General features: G+C 50.8%; 1 protein-coding gene across 3 annotated transcripts in view; it reads right to left on the reverse strand.

Annotated features, from left to right (window-relative positions):
• The window catches only part of PRKAR1B (protein kinase cAMP-dependent type I regulatory subunit beta), a 185887-nt gene that overhangs the window by 157285 nt on the left and 6910 nt on the right, over positions 1 to 21692 (reverse strand). For 2 of the 3 annotated variants that reach the window (XM_054494877.2, XM_054494876.2), the window contains exon 2: positions 12823 to 13021. In XM_054494877.2, coding sequence (XP_054350852.1) covers positions 12823 to 12999 — 177 coding nt within the window. In that variant the 5' untranslated portion in view covers positions 13000 to 13021. Of the gene's footprint in view, positions 1 to 12822; positions 13022 to 13903; positions 14033 to 21692 lie in introns of those variants that run through there. The other variant, XM_054494875.2, reaches the window with a different exon arrangement.

The raw sequence follows: 21692 nt of genomic DNA on the forward strand, positions 1-21692 counted from the left end.
AAGTATGTGCGTGAGCATGTGCACATACGTGGGAACATGTACATATCCAAGTACATGTGAGTGTGTGCACATCCAGAGAGGTACATGCATGTGAGCGTGTGCGCATCTAGTTAAGTACGTGTGAGCACATACACATGCATGCAAACACACCCCTTACATCCACCACTCTCGGAGTAAACTGAGTATGTCCAGGTGTGTGCACAGCTATGCATCTGGGTAAGTGCGTGTGTTTTAATGCATGTGCACACATGATGCCACGTACCCTCCTCCTCAGTGGCAACAGTACATCCTTGCCTGTGTGTGCATGTGTGTGCATCTGGGCGAGTGTGTGTACATGTCACTCACACACACGTGCACTCACTCCCTCACGCACCATGGCAGCTGTCCCCCCACCTCACCTCTCCCCACACAGCAACAGCAGCTGGGGATTCAGCCTCTCCCTCCTGGAGGGCAGCACCCCAGCTCCGGCCTGCCACACACAGGGACACCAGCCTTGCAGGGCAAAGGCGGAGGAGCCTGAGTTCCTAGGACAGAGGACGAGAAAGAAGCAGAAGGGGGGGGATCCACCATCAGAGCCAACCCCAGGAGAACCCTGCACCCTGCCCCAGCACGCCAGGAGCCAGGGCCCACAGGCAAGGCAGGAAGGGTGTGGCCTCAGAGGCATGCCTGGGTTTGTGCCCAGCTCCATGACTCTCCCTGGCTGACCGTGGGGAACCCGCCTTCTCTCTCCAAGCACCCATTTTCTCATTTGTAAGATGGGAATGTAAACATCTCATCTGGCCAGGCCTGCGTGAGAATTCGATGAGATAAAGTATGCAAAGCACCACATGCCATATCTCGGTGTTCCTGCACTGGGAGGCACTGAGTCCCAAAGCAGGAAGGCACTGACAGTCAGGGCCCCTCCCAACGCAGGAACACCCAGGGTAGGAAGGGCAGAGGTCACAGCTGGAGGAAGGAGTGGGCAGTTACCACCTCAGTCCACTACACACTGTCATGCTCACCAAGTAGTGAGCTGGGAGGGCCAGAGGGCACTAAAGACCCTCCCTCCCTGCAGGGCTGGGACGTGGGGTTGGAGCTCAAGCCGAGATCTCCTCCTCTGAGCTCACCCAAGACAGGCTTGTGGTGAGAGGCTCTCTGAGGAAGCAGCTGTGGCCCTAAAGCAAGTGCTGAAGAGCGGCCAGCTGCAGGAGGGGTGGGGAGGAAGTTCCAGGTGACAGGACAGTGCTGGCCGGAGCTGCCACGGGCTGCAGTGGAGAGGCAAGCAGGAGCCAGACCCCATGACGCAGGAAGGAGCTTAGATTTGTTAGGAGAGCATCAGAAAGGTTTGGGAAGGTTTTAAGAAGGGGGAGCAGTTCAATTTGTGTTTCTGGAAGATGGCTCTGGCTGTGACTGATGTGGAAAATGGAGCGCGAGGCCCGATGGGAAGCAGAGAGGCTGCTGCAGTCATTCAGCCGAGGGGACAGCGGCGTGGGCTAGGGAAAGGGTGGCAGGGAGAGAAACAGGCATATCTGTGTGCCAGAGGTAGGATCTCTCTTGGATGGAGAATGTGAGAGAAATCCCAGAGGAGAAAGGACAAAATGGGGGTCCCCGAATTCCATGAACTGATACAAGTGTGAGGTTCAACCCCAAGTTTCATATGCACGGAACACAGAGAACCATAGAAAACGTGCTAAGGACTGAGCTGCAAGCAAAACTATGTCCAAGTCCCAGACCAGCCCCCAAGCGACCCACACAAGGGTGCGCCGAAGCAGCACCTCAAAGGCTTAGAAACGGAACTCCCATTGGCATCGTCACCCACCAAGGGTGAGAGAGAACTTGCAGCCTGGACCTCATCAATTGATTTCCTGCTAAAACAAACAAAAATATCAACATTCTCTCTCCATAGGATTTTAATGGGACCCAAAGCTTGACAACATAATATAGAAAATGTCCAGGATATAATCCAGTTCCTTGACAAATTATTCAACATATCAAGAACTAGGAAAGTCTGGCCAGTTCTCAAAGGAAAAGACAATCCATGGCTGACAACCTTCAGATGCTAGAGATGATGGGATTATCAGGTTAACACTCTAAAGCAGCAATTTTAACTATTTTCCATGAAGTGAAGGTGAATACTCTTGGAATTGGTGGGGGAATTAGCAAAGAAATCAAATTTATTTAAAAAGAAAAAAGGAAGATGAAAGGAGGAGAAGGAGAACAGGAGGAGGAGTAGGAAGAGGAGGAACTATCAAATAAATTTAGAACCGAAAAATAAAGACAAATTTTAGAACTGAAAAATAAAGTAACAGAAAATTGTAAATTCACTAGATGGGATCATTTGCAGAACGGATACGACAGAGGAAAGAGCTGGTGAGTTTGAAGACAGATCAACAGAAATCATCCCACCAAAAGGACCGGTGGGCAGGGCATCGTGGCTTACGCCTGTAATCCCAGTACTTTGGGAGGCCGAGGTGGGTGGATCACCTCAGGTCAGGAGTTCGAGACCAGCCTGGCCAACATGGCTGAACCCCATCTCTAATCAAAATACAAAAATTAGCTGGGCATGGTGGTGTGCATCTGCAATCCCAGCTACTCGGAAGGCTGAGGCAGGAGAATCGCCTGAACCCAGTAGGCAGAGGTTGCAGGAAGCCGAGATCATGCCACTGCACTCCAGCCTGGGTGAGAGAGCGAGACTCTGAAAAAAAGAAAAGAAAAGCAGGAGGGAAGGAGGGAAGGAGGGAAGGAGGGAAGGAGGGAAGGAGGGAAGGAGGGAAGGAGGGAAGGAAGGAAGGAAGGAAGAAAGGAAGGAAGGAAAGAAAGAAGGAAAAAAGAAAGAAAGAAGGAAGGAAAGAAAGAAAGAAAGAAAAGAAAAAAGAAAAGAAGGAAGGAAGGAAAGAAAGAAAGAAACAAAGAAAGAAAGAAAGAAAGATTTAACAGAGCCTCAGGGACTTGTGGGAAAATATTTAAAAGTTTAACATTTATGTCACTGGAGTCCCTGAAAGACAGGAAAAAGAGATTGGTAAAGAAAAATATATTTGAAGACATGATGGTTGAAAACTTCTCAAATATGTTGAAAGGCATAAATATTCAGATTCAAGATCAAAGAAAAACAAGAGAAACTCAAAGAAAATCAAACCCAGACACATTGTACTCAAACTCTGACAAACTAAATACACAGGGAAAATCATGAAAGAAGCCAGAGAAAAGAAACATAAAACAAAGCAAATGAGGGTTCAAAAGACTGATTTGTCATCAGAAACCATAAAGAACAATGGGAAGACATCTTTAAACTGCTGAAATAAAATCACTCTCCACTCAGAATCCTGTATCTGTAAACATGTCCTTGTCCTTCAGGAATGAGGCAAACCAGAGAGATTCTCAGATGAAGGAAACTGAGAATCTGTCACCAGCAATCCTGCTCTAAGAGGAATGCTAAAGCGAGTTCTTCAGGCTGGTGGGTGAAATGATCCCAGAGGGAAAGAAAAACACTTCGGGAACCACGGAAGAGCGACAGAAATGGGAAATACCCAGGTACATCTTCTAGACTATTTGCCCCTCTTAAATTACTGAAAATACGTGAAAGTGTTAAAAGTAACTTTTAACACATTTTTAAAAATGTGTTAAATTTTTTGTCAGGGGAGTGGGGGAAGGTTCAACATGCGTAAAGGTGATACATACAACAACCAGAAATAATAAGGGGAAGGTAAATGGGCCTACGCGATGGAAAACTTGTATGTTTTACTTGAAATGGTAAAATATTAACTCTAAAAAGTCCGTGTGAAGTTATGTATGTATATTGTAATGCCTATAGCAATCACTTAAAGAAAAACAGTAAAAAAGACAGTAAGTACTAAAAAATAATCAAATAATCTAAAAGAAGGAATGAAAAAAGAAACAGGAAGAAAAACCAGAGAAAACACATAAAAAAATAATTAAATGGTAGACCTAAATCCAACCATATCAATAATTACATTAAATGTATATGATCTATAAATGAGGTAAGATATATAAAAGTAACCATCTTAAGAAATAATGGTTGAAAACTTGCCAAATTTCTTGAAGGACATAAATTAACATCAAGATTTGCAAAGGGAAACCAGACAAACTCAAAGAAAATCGTATTCAGATGCATCATAGGCCGGGTACGGTGGCTCACACCTGTAATCTCAGCACTTTGGGAGGCCGAGGTGGGCGGATCACGAGGTCAGGAGATTGAGACCATCCTGGCTAATACGGCAAAACCCCATTTTTACTAAAAATACAAAAAATTAGCCAGGCATAGTGGCGGGCACCTATAGTCCCAGCTACTCGGGAGACTGAGGCAGGAGAATGGCGTGAACCCAGGAGGCAGAGCTTGCAGTGAGCGGAGATTGCGCCACTGCACACCAGCCTGGGCGACAGAGCAAGACTTCATCTCAAAAAAAATAAGTAAGTAAATAAATAAATAAATAAATAAAGATGCATCATAATATATACTATACTATATATACTATATGTACTACATATATAGTAACAAATAGTATTTTCTTTTTTAAAAAGTGAATAATCTAACCACACCAATTAAAAGACAGAAACTGTCAAATCATATAAAAAATGAAAACCAAGTATATGTTATCCGTAAGACACACACTTTACTGATATAGCTAAAATAAGAAAATAGAAAAAGACTAATCACACAAATCCTAATAATGTGGCTGTATTAGTATCAGATAAAGCAGACTTCAGAACAATGAAAATTACCAGGAACAAACAGAAACATTGAATAATGATAAGAGGGTTTATTCACCATGAAAACATAGCAATCCCAAATGTACACGCAACTAATAACAGAGCTCCAAAACACATAAAGCAAAAACAGAATTAAAGGAGAAACAGACAAATTATAATTGGAAGTTTCAATGCTGTTCTTTGGTAGTAGGTATAGCAAGGGGCCAAAAAAAATCAGCAAGAATGGGCTGGGCACGGTGGCTCACGCCTATAATCCCAGCACTTTGGGAGGCTGAGGTGGGCGGATCACGAGGTCAGGAGATCGAGACTGTTGATCTCCTGTGGCTAACACAGTGAAACCCCATCTCTACTAAAAATACAAAAAAAATTAGCCAGGCGTGGTGGCGGGCGCCTGTAGTCCCAGCTACTTGGGAGGCTGAGGCAGGAGAACGGCACGAACCTGGGAGGTGGAGCTTGGAGTGAGCCGAGATCACGTCACTGCACTCCAGCCTGGGCAACAGAGCAAGACTCGGTCTCAAACAAACAAACAAACAAAATCAGCAAGAATGCAAAAGACCCTAACCTGAACAACCCCTCAAACAACCAGACCTCACCAACATTTACAGAACACACCACCCAACATTTCCAGATCACACCACCCAACATTTCCAGAACACACCACCCAACATTTCCAGAACACACAACCCAACAGCAGCACACAGTGTTTCCAAGGGGACGTGTGATGTTCACCAAGATAAAGCATATGATCAGCCATAAATCACACCTTAACAAAATAAAGATTCAAAACCATACAAGCTATGTTCCCTGACCATAATGAAATTAAGCTAGAAATAAATAACAGAAAGATATCAAAAAAATCCCCAAATATTTGGAAATTAGACAACAAATTTCTAAATAAGATGAACCAAAGAGGAAATCTCAAGGGAAAACGGAAAATATTTTGAGCTAAATGGAAAATGAAAATACAGCATATCAAAATCTGTGAAATATAGTTAGAACAAGTGCTTTAGAGAAAAATCTGTAGTATTATATATTTCTATCAGATAAAAAGGCTTAATCATCTAAAATTTCACCTTAAGAAATTTTAAGAACAGATAAAACCCAAAGACTGCAAAAGAAATGGCATAATAAAAATAAGAGGAGAAACCAATAAAATCTAAACAAAAATAGACAAAATCGATGAAATTAAAATCTAACTCTTTGAAAAGATCAGTAAAATTGATAAACTTCTAGCCAGACTGATCAAGCAAAAAACAAAAACCAGAAATCATCTCAGGAATGAAAACCATCTCAGAAAACCATCTCAGGAATGAAATAATACAAACACTACAGACATTAAAAGGCTGAGGTAATATTACTCTATATTGATAAATTTAACAACTAAAGTGACACGGAGCAATTCCTTGAAATATACAAACTACGGCCAGGTGCGGTGGCTCACGCCTGTAATCCCAGCACTTTGGGAGGCCGAGGCGGGTGGATCACTTGAGGTCAGGAGTTCCAGACCAGCCTGTCCAACGTGGTGAAATCCTGTCTCTACCAAAAATACAAAAATGAGCCAGGCGTGATGCCTGTAAACCCAGCTACTCGGGAGGCTGAGGCAGGAGAATCACTTGAACCCGGGAGGCGCAGGTTGCAGCGAGCTAAGATCGCGCCACCGCACTCCAGCCTGGTCAACAAAGCAAGACTCTGTCTCAGAGTAAATAAATAAATAAACAAGCCACATGCTAGAAGAAAGTGTTTTGTAAATTAAATATCTGACAGTTTATAAAAAATTCTGAAACTCAGTAGTAAGAAAACAGCCAACCTAATAAGAAAAATGGACAAAATACATGAACAGACACTTCACCGAAGAAGATATCTGAGTGGAAAATAAGCGTATGAAAACACCCTCAACAACTTTACTCATCAGGAAATGTAAAATAAAACCACTTTAGGGCTGGGTGCGGTAGTTCACGCCTGTAATCCCAGCACCTTGGGAGGCTGAGCTGGGTGGAGCACCTGAGGTCAGGAGTTCAAGACCAACCTGGCCAACACTGTGAAACCCCATCTCTACTAAAAATACAAAAATTAGCCGGGCATGGTGGCACATGCCTGTAATCCCGCTACCCGGGAGGCTGAGGCAGGAAAATTGCTTGAAAATCACCTGAACGCGGGGAGCAGAGGCTGCAGTAAATCAAGATCACTCCATTGCCCTCTAGCCTGGGTGACAGAGCAAGACTCCGTCTCAAAAAAAAAAAAAGAAAACACTTTAGGTGCCACCATATACCTATTAGAATGGCTAAACGTTTCTTAAAACTGACAGTATCAAAGGCTGCCGATACTGAGGAACAAGAATCACGGCTGCTTGGAACACAAGATAGGACAGACATTCTGGAAAACAGTTTGGCAGTTTCTTATAAACATACACTTATCCTATGACCAAGGAACCTCACTACTAAATATTTACTCAAGTGAAATAAAAACCTGCTTCCACATTAAAAACCTGTAAGACGAATATTTATAGCAGCTTTATTTGTAGTCGGCAAAAACTGGAAAGGATCCAAGTGTTCCTAGACAGGGTACAGGACAGACAAGCTGCAATCCATCTATGCAACAGAACACTGCCAGCAATAAAAATGCAGGACCTGTTGATGCAGAAAAACACAGATGAGGCAGGCACTGTGGCTCACGTCTCTAATCCTAACACACTGGGAGGCCGAGTCGGGTGGATCACCTAAGGTCAGGAGTTCGAGACCAGCCTGATCAACATGGTGAAACCCTGTCTCTACTGAAAATACAAAATTAGCCGGGCGTGGTGGCAGGCACCTGTAATCCCAGCTACTCAGGAGGCTGAGGCAGGAGAATTGCTTGAACCCAGGAGGCAGAGGTTGCAGTGAGCTGAGATTGTGCCACTGCACTCCAGCCTGGGCAACAAGAGTAAAACTCTGTCTCAAAAAAAAAAGAAAGAAAAGAAAAACAGATGAGCCAGGTGTGGTGGCTCACATCTATAATCCCAGCACTTTGGGAAGCCAAATGGGGAGGATCACTTGAGCTCAGAAGTTCAAGACCAGCCTGGGCAACATGGCAAAACCCCGTCTCCACAAAAAATACAAAAATTAGCCAGGCGTGGTGGTGAGCACCTGTACTCCCAGCTACTCGGGAGGCTGAGGTGGGAAGATGGCTTCAGCCTGAGAGGTGGAGGTTGCAGTGAGCTGAAATCATACCACTGTACTCCAGCCTGGACAACAAAGCCACACCCTGTCTCAAAAAAGAAGATTGATGGCGTCATTCTGGATAATCTTCGGAAAGATCACATCTTGCTCGGGAAACTCCCACGCTGTGTTTTGCCATCAAATGAGGATTTTTTTTTTTTTTTTTTTTGAGACGGAGTCTCGCTCTGTCACCCAGGCTAGAGTTCAGTGGCGCGATCTGGGCTCACTGCAACCTCCACCTCCTGGGTTCAAGCAATTCTCCTACCTCAGCCTCTCGCTGGGACTACAGGCACCCGCCACCATGCCCAGATAATTTTTATTTTTATTTATTTTATTTTTTTTATTTTAGTAGAGACAGGGTTTCATCGTGTTAGCCAGAATGGTCTCAATCTCCTGACCTCGTGATCTGCCCACCTTGGCCTCCCAAAGTGCTAGGATTACAGGCATAAGCTGCCGCACCCGGCCCAAATAAGGAATATTTTGTCTGCTTAAGTCTCCGCCATAGAAGAACTCACTCACGAAGGCCAGAGCACCAGAGGCCCAGCCCGGACGGCACTCCAAGAGCTGGGCCATCCCTGCCGGTCTGCATGGCTTTATCCCAGGTGCTTTATGAAAGCCTCACAAACATGCACCCTGCTTGGGATACAAGTGGAGAAAAACCCTCCATCAGGGGCTTCTGCCGCCACTCAGCCCTGGCTGGCCTCGAGGGGGTGGCCCAGACCTCACCCTCTCCACCAGGGCTGTCGCCCTACCCAGAGGCACACTTCCTGGTTCTATTGCAAACATTCCACAGCACCTCACTGGTCCAGAGAACGCAGCAGAAAATGAGACTCTGTGGAATTTTAGGGCCCTGTTAGCTGGTTTATATTTGGGGATCTCAGCTCCATTTGAGAATCCATTGCAAGCTAAGAGGAATTCTTCCCAGTTAAATGCACCCACATGGAGAACATGCATGTGACTTCAAAGAGTTCACTAAAGCTCCCCAAAGGCCTGTCCCTATCAGCTGCTGCAGAAAACAAACAAAAATCACCCGTAATTGTGCCCTGAGACACCACTCTTATCAACATTTTGGTGGACGCCCCTCAGATTTTTTTCTTTGCGTATAACACATTATCGTTGGCATCACTTTCGACAAAAATGGAATTGTACCATAGATCCTGTCTTGCAACCTGCTATTTTCACTCAGCAATGGCTTGCTGTTGGAGGAAGGCCTGAGAAAAGCTGCCCTGCCCACGCCCAAGAAGGCCGCTGGGATCCGTGAATCGTGTCCCCAGAAATAGACGCTCTGGAGTCCTAACCTCAGAACCTCAGAAGTTGACCTTACTTGGAGGTAGGGTCTTGATGGAGGTGATGAAGTTACAAGAGGTCATTGGGGTGGCCTTGGTCCAGGATGACTGGTGTCCCTATGAGAAGGGGAAATCTGGACACAGACACTGTCAGGGGGCAGAACACCATGTGAAGATGAAGGCAGGACCCACGATGCGTCTACCAGCCTGGACCACCCACGATTGCCAGCACCACCCGCAGCTGGGGGAGACACAGAACGTTCTCCCACACGGACCCAGAAGGAGCCATCCCACCACACCTTGACCTCAGACTTCCAGCCTGGACCACCCAAGATGATCACCAGCACCACCCGCAGCTGGGGGAGACACAGAACCTTCTCCCACATGGACCCAGAAGGAACCATCCCAATACACCTCAATCTCAGACTTCCAGCCTGGACCACCCAAAATCGCCAGAACCACCCAGAGCTGGGGGAGACACAGAACCTTCTCCCACACGGACCCAGAAGGAGCCATCCCAATACACCTCGATCTTGGACTTCCAGCCTGGACCACCCAAGATCACCTTCTCCCACACAGACCCAGAAGGAGCCATCCCAATACACCTTGATCTCAGACTTCCAGCCTCCAGAACTGTGGGAGGAGACATTTCTGTTTAAGATGCCCGGTGTGTGGTACAGTCATCCCCTGATATCCATGGGAGATGGTTCTAGAATCTCTAAGGATAACCAGAACCCATGGATGCCGAAGTCCCTGATATAAAATGGTGTCGTATTTGCATGTAACCTACACACATCCTCCCATATACTTTTTTTTTAAATTTATTTATTTTTGAGACAGACTCTCGCTCTGTTGCCCAGACTGGAGGGCAGTGTTGCAATCAGCTCACTGCAACCTCCACCTCCCCAGTTCAAACAATTCTCCCGCCTCAGCCTCCCAAGTAGCTGGGATTACAGGCACACACCACCACGCCCAGTTAATTTTTGTATTTTTAGTAGAGATGGGGTTTCACCATGTTGGCCAGGCTGGTCTCCAACTCCTGGGTGCAAGTGATCCACCCTGCTGGGCCTCCCAAAGTGCTGGGATTACAGGCGTGAGTCACCGTGCCCAGTCCCAATTTTTTTTTTTTTTTTCTGAGACGGAGTCTCCCTCTGTCGCCCAGGCCAGAGTGCAGTGACGCATCTTGGCTCACTGCAACCTCCACCTCCCGGGTTCAAGCCAATTCTCCTGCCTCAGCCTCCTGAGTAGCTGGGATTACAGGCACCTGCCACCACACCTGGCTAATTTTTTTATTTTTAGTAGAGACGGGGTTTCACCGTGTTGGTCAAGCTGGTCTCAAACTCCTGACCTCATGATCCACCTGCCTTGGCCTCCCAAATTGCTGGGATTACAGGTGTGAGCCACCGCGCCCACCAGCCCCAATATTTAATACTTAAAAAAAAAAAAAAAAAAAGAAACAACTCAATTGTCCATTCACTCACGGGGGAAAGGTTGAAAAACCTTAGTATAACATTATGCAGTCACTTAAAGTGAGGTCTTTAAAGAATATATAAAAAATGAAAAATACAAAATATAAATTGCATCTATAATGTGACTGCAACTAAGACTTACGTACGTATGTATCCATGTATATATGTATGTATGTGTGTGTACGCATGTGTGTGTGTACGTATTTCTTTTTTTTTTGAGACGGAGTCTCGCTGTCGCCCAGGCTAGAGTGCAGTGGCACCATCTTGGCTCACCGCAAGCTCCGCCTCCTGGGTACACGCCATTCTCCTGCCTCAGCCTCCCGAGTAGCTGGGACTACAGGCGCCTACCACCACGCCCGGCTAATTTTTTGTATTTTTAGTAGAGACACGGTTTCACTGTGTTAGCCAGGATGGTCTCGATCTCCTGACCTCGTGATCCGCCCACCTCGGCCTCCCAAAGTGCTGGGATTACAGGCGTGAGCCACCGCGCCCACCCGTGTGTATGTATTTCTGAGACAGGGTTTCGCTCTGCTGCCCAGGCTGGAGTGCAGTGGTGTCATCATGGTTCACCATGGCCTCAAACTCCTGGGCTCAAGTGATCCTCCCACCTCAGCCTCCGGGTAGCTGGGACCACAGGCAGGTGCCACCACACGCAGCAAACTTTTTAAATGTTTTTGAGAGACAAGGTCAAATTCCTGACCTGAAGTGATCTTCCCACCTCAACCTTCCAAATGCTGGGATTACAGGTATAAGCCACCGTATCTGGCCTACAACTACGTTTTTATAAAAACATTTGAGGGAGAATTCGGTGGAGAGGACTAAGAAGCATTTTTATCTCTTCTTTCCACTTCCAAACTTTTCAAATTTCCCTTAATAGGCATATGCATTACTTTAAAATGTTTTTGCATGGACTGCTTCCAAGGGAAGAGTTACATTCACTCCTTTGGGTTAGGACTATGTGATCACAGGAGGTCCCTGTCAAAAGCATAAACACCGCTGGATGGGGACCTGGTGGCTCACAGGCGCTCAAAGGCAGATCTTAGCCTGAACTGGGCTTCCCAAGTTCTCATTTGGTCCCCAGCAGAGATAGGCACAGGGGATAGTTAAGTTGTGATAAAAGGACCAAGAGGAGAAACCTTAGATGATACACAGAGAGCCTGGGGTGGGGCCCAGAACAAGGATCGCAGGCGCCCACGGCGAGGGGAGGGGATGCAGCAGGGGGTGTCATGGGCTCCTGTCCCAGCCTCCACTTCCCAGCCACGCACTTCTACGAAAAGAACCCAGACGCAGGAGGCCCGGAAGCGGGTGAGAGGCATCATTCCTGGAGAGAAGAGCTCGAGCAGGCCTGAGCTTCTCCCTGACCACACGTGCCAAAGGGTACTTTCCTCTCCCACTGCTGCAAGATCAACGTGGAATCCGACCTCAAACCCCACATCACTTTAGCCACGGGAGCTATTTTCTTTTTCCTTTTTTTTTTTTTTTTGAGACGGAGTCTCGCTCTGTCACCCAGGCTGGGGTGCAGTGGTGCGATCTCGGCTCACTGCAGCCTCCACCTCCCGGTTCCAGCGATTCTCCTGCCTGAACCACCCCAGTAGCTGGGATTACAGGCGCCCGCCACCACGCCCAACTAATTTTTGTATTTTTAGTAGAGATAGGGTTTCGCCACATTGGCCAGGCTGGTCTCGAACTCCTGACGTCAAGTGATCTGCCCGCCTTGGCCTCCCAAAGTGCTGGGATGACAGGTGTGAGCTACCCCGTGGGAGCTATAGTGCTGACAGCATCTATAACTAGGCCTGGCCCCCATCTCCGTTCCTCAAGCTGAAAACTGTCGGTGAGCCCCACAAGCTACCGAAACACCTGAACCTAAAACCCTGAACCTCCTTCCAGGAGAGCTCTGAAGACCTGGAACCCCCTGGAAGCAGAAGGGGGAATTCTGTGGCTCAGAGGACCCCGCCTGGGGGCATGAATCTCGGGAGACCAAACAAGGGACGGTGGGCCCCAGGTCGGCCTCTCTCCCCGCGCGTCTGGAAGGACCTGCAGGATGGCAGACAGTCTCTGGGGCATCCAGCCTTCGAGGACCACGGGACGGAGGGAAGGCTTCCCCGGCTGCCGCCTCTGCCCCAGGACACCTGCGAAGGGAAGCAGCGGGCGGTGGGGGCCACTCACCTTCTCCAGCTTCTCGAAGTGCTCCCGGAGGAACTTCATGGGGCGTTCGGGCTTGGAGATGCAGAGGTGCACGATGCAGTCTTTGAGGACCTGCTGGATCCCGTGCAGCTGCACGTACAGCTCACAGCCCTTCAGGCTCTCGTCCTCCTCCGAGGGGCAGGCGGGCGGGGAGGCCATGGCGAGGGTGGCTGCTTCCTTCCTGTCCAGAAAACACAGATCCCCTGGCCTGAGAGCTGCCCGGGGCTGCGCGCCGGATAAACGCAGGCAGGCGGCGTGAACCAGGCTTCTCCCAGGAGCGTGGAAGAAAGTCACTGATTCTGCATTTGTCAAAGGTCTTTCATTCTGTGGGGCCAGGTGAGGTGTTAAACGTGACGACCCCCAGAGCCTTCCCTCCCAACAGACCCCGGCAGGGATGGAGGGGGCTCAGGCAGGGGTGGAGGGGGCTCAGACAGGGGTGCACGCGGCTGAGAAGCCCCTTCTGCAGTTCTGAGGATTCCAGGTGGGAAGAGTGGGGGGGCCCGGCGCCCTGAGGGTCCAGCCCGGGGGTTCCAGGGCCTCGCCCTCCTCCATCCCCCCTTTTTGGGGGCACTCATGTGAAATGTGAATGCTGGGGGCCCCTGCGCGCGGCCTCAGGGGAGGGGGAGATGAGGGTGCGACTGTGGATGGGCTGGGCGGGCCTCTGCACAGGAAAAGACAGAAACGCAGGTAAACAAGGGAAGCCGGCGGTGGTGGGGGGGTGGGGTGCGGGAGAACAAATGCGGCGGCCGCGCAGCGAAGTCACCATGGCCAGGCCAGGCCCGCACCGCACCGGGGGCGCAGGACCCCAGCTCCCCGCCGAGCCGCCCCCGGAGTGCCCAGACCGCCGGGAAGGCGCCCACCCAGAGACCCCGCGCCCCCCGCCCCAAACCCGGCCTCAGCGCCGGCGAGGACCCTCCCGGGACCCCTGACCGGGAGCCCCAGGCCCGGCCCCGCCCCGCGCGCCCCACTCCCGGCGGGGCCGAACTCTTCCAAATGTCCGCATTCCCGGGGGGCCTCCTAGGCCCGGGGGTCCCGGCGCAGACCCCAGCCCAGCCCCGCGTACCTGGATGCGCGGCGCCCGAGGCCAGGAGGCGGCTGCGCGGGGACGCGGGGCGCGGGGACGGCTGGCGAGCGAGCGAGCGGGTCCCCGCACTGCAGCGGCGCCGCCCTCCACGCCCGCCCCCGCGCCGCGCGCAGCTGCTGCACCCCCAACGCCACCCGCGCGGGCCTGCAGCCCGTCTCCCCCCGACCGCCTCCCCGCGGGCCCCCCAACCCCGGGCCCCCCCCAGGCTCTCCCCGCCCCCGCCCCATCCCCCACCGGCGCAGGTTCAGGCCATCGCTGCCGGGACCCCCGCTCTCGCCGCCCCCCGCCCCCTCCACTCAGACCCTGAGTCGCCCACTCCGGCTGGTGCAGGCCGCGGGGCCGCCTGTGATGGCCCGGACACCCCCCACCCCCGCCCCGTTCACGACCACCGTGGCTGCCTGAGCTGCTCACACCTGGGGGGTCACATCCCTGCGTCTGCAGGACACCCCGTACCCAGCAAGCATGCCCGTTCCCTGGGGTCTCACTATGCCTTAGCGGCCAGAGGGTGGCCAAGTGGGCCCAGCCCCACTTCCCCAGGTGGCTCCTACCGCTTAGGTGCACCAGCTTCACCCCGATGCCCAGTGGGAAATCGAGACCCTCCTAAATTCTTTCCCACCTTTCCTGGGGATCCAGAGGTCACGGAGGCCTAGGAGGAGCCTCTTGGTGACGGTCCTAACCCACAAGCCCAGCCCTGCAGGAAAAGGAATCAACCTCATCCTTCTACGGCACACGGTTGCCCCATCCTGCCGGGGTGGCGGCAGAAACTCCATCTCCCCTCCCCAGAGGCTCCAAATGCCAGGAGAGGGGTAGACAGTTCAGGCTGTGAAGGAGATGACACCTGCCTCCCTGTGCACACTCATTTGTCCACCCCCGGGGTCCTCCACCCACCTGCCCAGCCCCGCGATCCTCCACCCGCCTGCCCAGCCCCCGGGTCCTCCACTCACCTGCCCGGCTTCCCTGTTGCCTACTCACCTGTCTCCCACTATGCTGCCCCATCTTGACCTGTCTCCCACTCACCTGTACACACTCACCATCTCCCACTCAGCCCTCCCATTTTCCACACTCACCTGCCTGCACAGGCACTACACAGGTCACCAGCCCTGCTGAGCACGCTCCCCAGCAGGGCTGACATTGCCTCAAGCCTCTTCCTGCCAGGGTGAACGTAAACCAAGCAGGCCACCCTCGGGGGTCAAACACGAAGGTCCTTGGTCCTCAGCCCTCACCCTCGGCGCCCACTGGCCCCAGCCCCGTGTCAGGTAGACCTGCATTTGTCCTGAGACTTTCTCAGGGATCCAGGCCCAGTCTCTGAATCAGAACTCCATCCCACAACCCACTCAGACCTCTGGCTCTCCCTGTCCTGGCCTGCCTGGAGCTGCTGCTGACCAGCAGTACCATCACGTGCTCCCTGCGGCCCCTCCACTCCCTCCTCCTCCTCCTCCAGTTACTCCTGCTCCTCCAGGGTGGACTGGTGAGGACAGCAAAAAAGACCCAGGTGTCACCTAACCGAGGTGGTGTCTCGCTTTGGGGGCAGATGCTCCAGGCCTGGCTGCTTCTCTCCCGGGCTGTCCTGGGGTTCTCTGGAGACTCCCTGTAAAGACTTCCCCGACACCGTGCCTCTAGAGGAGAGTGGAGGCCCCTCTCTGGCTGACCTCACAGGACAGCCCTCTGATCCCGAGACGCACACACAAGCCCTCCTTCTGCTGCAATACCTCCTCAGGCTGAGCCTCCTTGCCTGCATCCTTTTGAGACAAGGATCTCCCAGATTTGGGGGCTGGCAGCATGCACGTGGCCCGCCAGACATGCGGCCCCTGGCACCACTGAGCTGTGACGTTGGCCCAACTGAGCTGTGACGTCTACTGAGCTCCTCTCCTCATTGCCACGACGGCAGCTCCCACTGCCTCTCACTTTCACACTTTTCCCCGCCACTCAGATCCCTGTTCCAGGGGCCCCCACCCCACACAAGGACTCCCTCTCCAGACTGGCTCTGGTAGGAGTTCGAGGCATGGCCCCCACCGCCCCAACCTGCAGACAAGTTTCTGCCTGACTCCCAGGCCTCTCTTGCTGCAGCCTTACTGGCTTGAGCCAAGGGCAGATGCTTCCTTAGCGTCCTGCTCACTGTCTGATCATTCCCACAGGATGAAATCAACACAGAAGTGGGAAGAAACAGGATCCTAGAGAAACGGAGCCACGGCCGTCCTCAAACCAAACCTGAGGCCCTTCCCGTATCTGGACTTCCCAATTATATTCATCAATAAATAACTTTGGCCGGATGCGGTGGTTCACACCTGTAATCCCAGCCCTTTGGGAGGCCAAGGCGGGTGGATCACTGGAAGTCAGGAGTTCAAGACCAGCCTGGGCAATATAGCGAAACCCTGTCTTGACTAAAAATACAAAATTAGCCAGGCATGGTAGTGCATGCCTGTAATCCCCAGCTACTCAGAAAGCTGATGCAGGACAATCACTTGAACTCCAGTGAGCCGAGATCGCACCACTGCACTCCAGCCTGGGCAGCAAGAGCTAACGAAACTCCGTCTCAAAATAAATAAATAATAAATAAATACCTTCTACTGCCTAAGCCAGTTAGCTTTTTCCTTTTTGTTAGTTGCCACTGAGAACATCCGAGTGAATACACCCCTGATCTGACACAATCCCCCCAAAACACACACTGACAACCCCATTAAATGCTCCTGGATGAAGACACAAGGAGGGGTCTGGTGAGCTCAGAGGAGCTGTGCTTGGTCATCCAACCATGTGGACCTCAACAGGTCGGTCGCCACCCTGCTACACGGTGACAAGCCCTGACTGTCACACAGTGCCCAGGCAGCTATGCCCTCGACTGAAAATGTGCCGCTGGTGACTGGGTTACCCATTCAGAAGTCCCAGTAAATCACGCATCTCTCCATAGGGAAGGACCTACCCCCTGGGGTAGGTTATTTTTCCCAGCAAAGGTATTCACATTTCTAAGCCCTGTGGGGTCTTACTTCACCCATAGAATGTGCCTGTAGGATTCATCATGACTAAATGTACTTACAGTGACCACGCTTTGCAGAACTCCAACCAAAGAGCCACATACTCTTTTTTTTTTTTTTTTTTTTTTTGAGACAGAGTCTCGTTCTGTCGCCCAGGCTGCAGTGTAGTGGCGCGATCTCCGCTCACTGCAAGCTCCGCCTCCCGGGTTCACGCCATTCTCCTGCCTCAGCCTCCTGAGTAGCTGGGACTACAGGCGCCCGCTACCGCACCCAGCTAATTTTTTGTATTTTTAGTAGAGATGGGATTTCACCGTGTTAGCCAGGATGGTCTCGGTCTCCTGACCTCGTGATCCGCCCGCCTCGGCCTCCCAAAGTGCTGGGATTACAGGCGTGAGCCACCGTGCCTGGCCAAGCCACATTCTTTATGCTTTTTTTTTTTTTTTAAATCTTTTTGTTGTTTTGAGACAGGGTCTCACTCTGTCACCCAGGCTGGAGTGCAGTGGTGTGATCATAGCTCTCTGCAGCCTCAAATTCCTGGGCTCAAGTCATCCTCCCACTTCAACATCCAGAGTAGTTGGGATCACAGGTGCGCACTGCCACACCTGGTATTTAAAAACATTTTTTTTTTTTTGTAAAGACGGGGGTCTCCCTATGTTGCCCAGGCTGGTCTCAAACTCCTGGCCTCCAACAATCCTCCCACCAGCTTCCCAGAGTGCTGGGACTACAGGGACGAGCCACCGCACCCGGCCCAAAGCCACATTCTTTTCCCAATCACCACATACCTCGCACCTCTAAACTTTGCTCTGTCAGCTCCAATTCACCCTCCAAGATTCAACCAAAATGTTATGCAGGGAAATTCCCTAAGGCGCCAGCACTGCCTCCGGAGGGCCGGGGGCTCCCAGGACTTCTCCTTGGTAGCTCTCATTACACGTGCAATTGAATAATGACGGCAAGGCTGCTGGCTTAATTGCTGTCTCCCCTGCTAGGTCAAAAGCACCAAGTATGCATGGATGGTGTTTGTCTTATTCTTTATTCACTCTGCATGGCAAAGAGACCAACACAGATATTTTCTGGGGTGCAGAAAGGAAACAAAGATTCTTTGTTAAGCTGCTCTGGCCACTGGGGAGGCTGCAGCATGTCGTGGTTTAAGATGGGATCTGTAGGTGGGCTTCCTAGGTGCGGTTCCTGAGCCTTCCCCAGCCAGCTGCGTTCACTACACAACGTCCATAAGCTCCCTGAGCTGAGGGTAGAAGAGAAACTGCATGTGATCGTGGCTGATGGGAGAGGCCACTCATCCTCAAATCTAGGTGGATGTACAAGGAGTGAGGGCCGAGAGGCTGAGCATGGAGCACGCAGCACATAGTAGGAGCCCAGGAACCGTGAACAGTGATAATTATTCTCCAGCCAGGTGCGGTGCCTCCCACCTGTAATCCCAGCACTTTGCGAGGCCAAGGCAGGCAGATCACCTGAGGCCAGGAGTTCAAGACCAGCCTGGGCAACATGGTGAAACCCCATCTCCACAAAAAATACAAAAATTAGCCAGGTGTGGTGGCATGCCTGTACTCCCAGCTACTTGGGAGGCTGAGCCAGGAAGATCACTTGAACCCGGGAGGCGGAGGTCGTAGTGACCTGAGAGCATGCCACTGCATTCCAGCCTGGCAACTGAGTGAAACCCAGTCTCAAAAAAAAGAAAGAAAGAGACAGAGAGAGAGAGAAAAAAAAGAAAGGAAAAGAAAGGAAAAAGAAAAGGAACGAAAAGGAAAGAGAAAAGAAAAGAACAATGTGGCCAGGAATGGTGGCTCATGCCTGCAATCCCAGAACTTTGGGGGGGCCAAAAGAGGAGGATCACTTGAGTCCAGGAGTTCAAGACCCGTCTGCGCAATGGAGCAAGACCCCGTCTCTACAAAAAAATACAAAAATTAGCCAGGCATGGTGGTGCATACCTGTAGTCTCAGCTATTCAGGAGGCTAAGGTGGCAAGATCACCTGAACATGGGAGTTCAAGGCTGCGTGAGCTATGATGGCACCACTGCACTCCAGCCTGGGCAACAGAGTGAGACGTTGCCTCAAAACCACACACCCACACACACAATGTTCTCTGATATTCAAGTTTTGCATTGTTCACTATGTAGGTAAGGGATACATAATTTCACAGGAAATTTTGCCACAAACCTCAATAGTCTTCTCTACGCATGGCTCCTGGGTGTGGTGGGTACTCTCAGATAGCCACAGGGTCCCCACCTCCCAGTGCTCATGCCTTGTGGGGTACCATCCCCTTGAGTGCGTGCAGGTCCTGAGGCTCACCCTTGCCCAGTGGGGTACAGCAAAGGTGAGGAGCGGGCATCACATATGATTCATGGCAACATCTGCCTTGCTGGGGGACTCTCTCCCTTGCTGGCTTTGAGGAAGCCAGCTGCCGTGTCGTCAGTGGCTGTAAGAGGACCCTGCCAGGAGCTGAGGGCGGCCTCTGGTCCACAGCCAAGGAAGTGAATGCTGGAAACAATCAAGGGCACTTGGGAACAGGCCCTTCCTCAGTCGAGCCTCAGATGAGAATGCAGCCCCAGCAGGGATTGCAGCCTTCAGAGGACCCAGTAAAGCCATGCCTGGACTCCTGACCCACAGACAGCCAGCTGTGTGTGTATATATATATATATCTCTTCCTGCTTCAGCCTCCTATCTTTTTTTTTTTTTCTCCACAGTCTCACTCTGTCACCCAGGATGCAGTACAGTGGCACAATCTCAGCTCACTGCAACCTCTGGCTCCTGGGTTCAAGCGATTCTCCTGCCTCAGCCTCCCAAGTAGCTGGGACTACAGGTGGGCACCACCACTTCCAGCTATTTTTGTATTTTTAGTAGAGACGGGGTTTGACCATGTTGGCCAGGCTGGTCTCGAACTCCTGACCTCAGGTGATCTGCCTGCCTCAGCCTCCTAAAGTGCTAGGATTACAGACGTGAGCCACCGCACCTGGCCTGACCCATTTTTAAGTCTAGAAAATGTGCCTTCATTATCCTTTCAAATACCTCCTACTCCCCACTTTTCTTCTGCCTTCCTGGGACATCTATTCAACAGATATTAGCATTGTTGCTTCTGTTCTCCATATCCCTGACCTTTTCTCTTACATACTTCTTGTTCCTGTTTCATTTTGGTAACATACAGAACTTCATCTCTTTTATAGGCTTTTTTTTTTTTTTTTTTTTTTTGATGAGATAAGGTCTCGCTCTGTCGTCCAGGCTGGAGTGCAGTGGCATGATCATAGCTCTTGGCAGCCTCAACCTTCCTGGCCGAAGTGATCCTCCCACCCCAGCCTCCTGAGTAGCTGGGATTACAGGTGCACCCCATCACACCCAGTTTATTATTTTTTCTTTTTCTTTTGAGGAGTCTTGCTCTGTCACCAGGCTAAAGTGCGGTGGCCTGATCTCAGCTCCCTGCAACCTCCGCCTCCCAGGCTCAAGCAATTCTCCTGTCTCAGCCTCCCGAGTAGCTGGGACTACAGGTGCCTGCCACCACACCCGACTAATTTTTGTATTTTTAGTAGAGACGGGGTTTCACCCTCTTGGCCAGGCTGGTCTCAAACTCCTGAGCTCAAGTGATCCACCCACCTCAGCCTCCCAAAGTGCTGGGATCACAGGCATGAGCCACTGTGCCCAGCCATAATTTTTTATTTTTTTGTAGAGATGGGGGTCTCACTATCTTGCCCAGGCTGGTCTCAAACTCTTGGGCTCAAGCAATCCTTCCACCTCAGCCTCCCAAGTACCTGGGACTACAGGTGTGAGTCACTGCATCCAGCTAAGTTTTAATATTTCTTTGTAGCGACGAGGTGTCACTATTTGGCCCAGGTAGACTTGAATGCCTGGCCTCAAGCGATTCTCCCGTCTCAGCATTCCAAGGCCTGTTTCATTTGTTGTAACGTGTTGGCCCTCCTGTCCTACTGCCCTGCTTCTGTCATCCAGTTTATGGCTATTCCATCTGGCAGTGTGTCTGGGGAAAGGCGAGAGGTCATGACCCCTCTGGGTATTCATGCAGTTGCCACCACAATCCAGGTACCTAACTGCACCAGCACCACAAGGCTCCCTCCTAGCAACCCTTAATAATCACGCCACCCCATCCCTAGCCCCTGGAGATCAGTCATCTGTTCCCCATCTCTGTTACTTTATGGATGTCATACAAACAAAACCACAAAATATCCCTTCGGGATTGGTTTTCATCTGCGTAATCTTTTAGAGGTTCGTCCAAGTTGTTGCATGTAGAAATTGTTTCCATTTCTGAGTAGAATAATTGTCTCATCTCCACATGTGTGAAGATTTTCCTGCTATCTGCTGTCGATGGTAAGTTTGATTCCATTATTGTCAGAGAAGACGTTCTGTGCAAGTCTTTTTTTTTTTTTTGAGAGGGAGGTTCACTCTTGTTGCCCAGGCTGGAGTGCAATGGCACAATCTTGGCTCACTTCAACCTCCGCCTCCCGGGTTCAAGTGATTCTCCTGCCTCAGCCTCCTGAGTAGCTGGGATTACAGACGCACGCCACCACACATAGCAAATTTTTTGCATGTTTAGTAGAGACAGGGTTTCTCCATGTTAGCCAGGCTGGTCTTGAACTCCTGACCTCAGGTGATCCGCCCGCCTCGGCCTCCCAAACTGCTGGGATTACAGGTGTGAGCCACCGTGCCTGGCCCTCTGGGCAAGTCTTTTACATTTGCTAAGGTTTGCCTTATGGCCCAGGATATGGCCTATCTTGGTCTATGTTCTGAGGACACTAGAAAAGAATGTGAATTCTGCGATTGTTGAGTGGTGTGTTCTGTAAA

Source organism: Pongo pygmaeus, chromosome 6 (assembly GCF_028885625.2).
Source record: "Pongo pygmaeus isolate AG05252 chromosome 6, NHGRI_mPonPyg2-v2.0_pri, whole genome shotgun sequence".
Taxonomy (NCBI): Eukaryota; Metazoa; Chordata; class Mammalia; order Primates; family Hominidae; genus Pongo; species Pongo pygmaeus.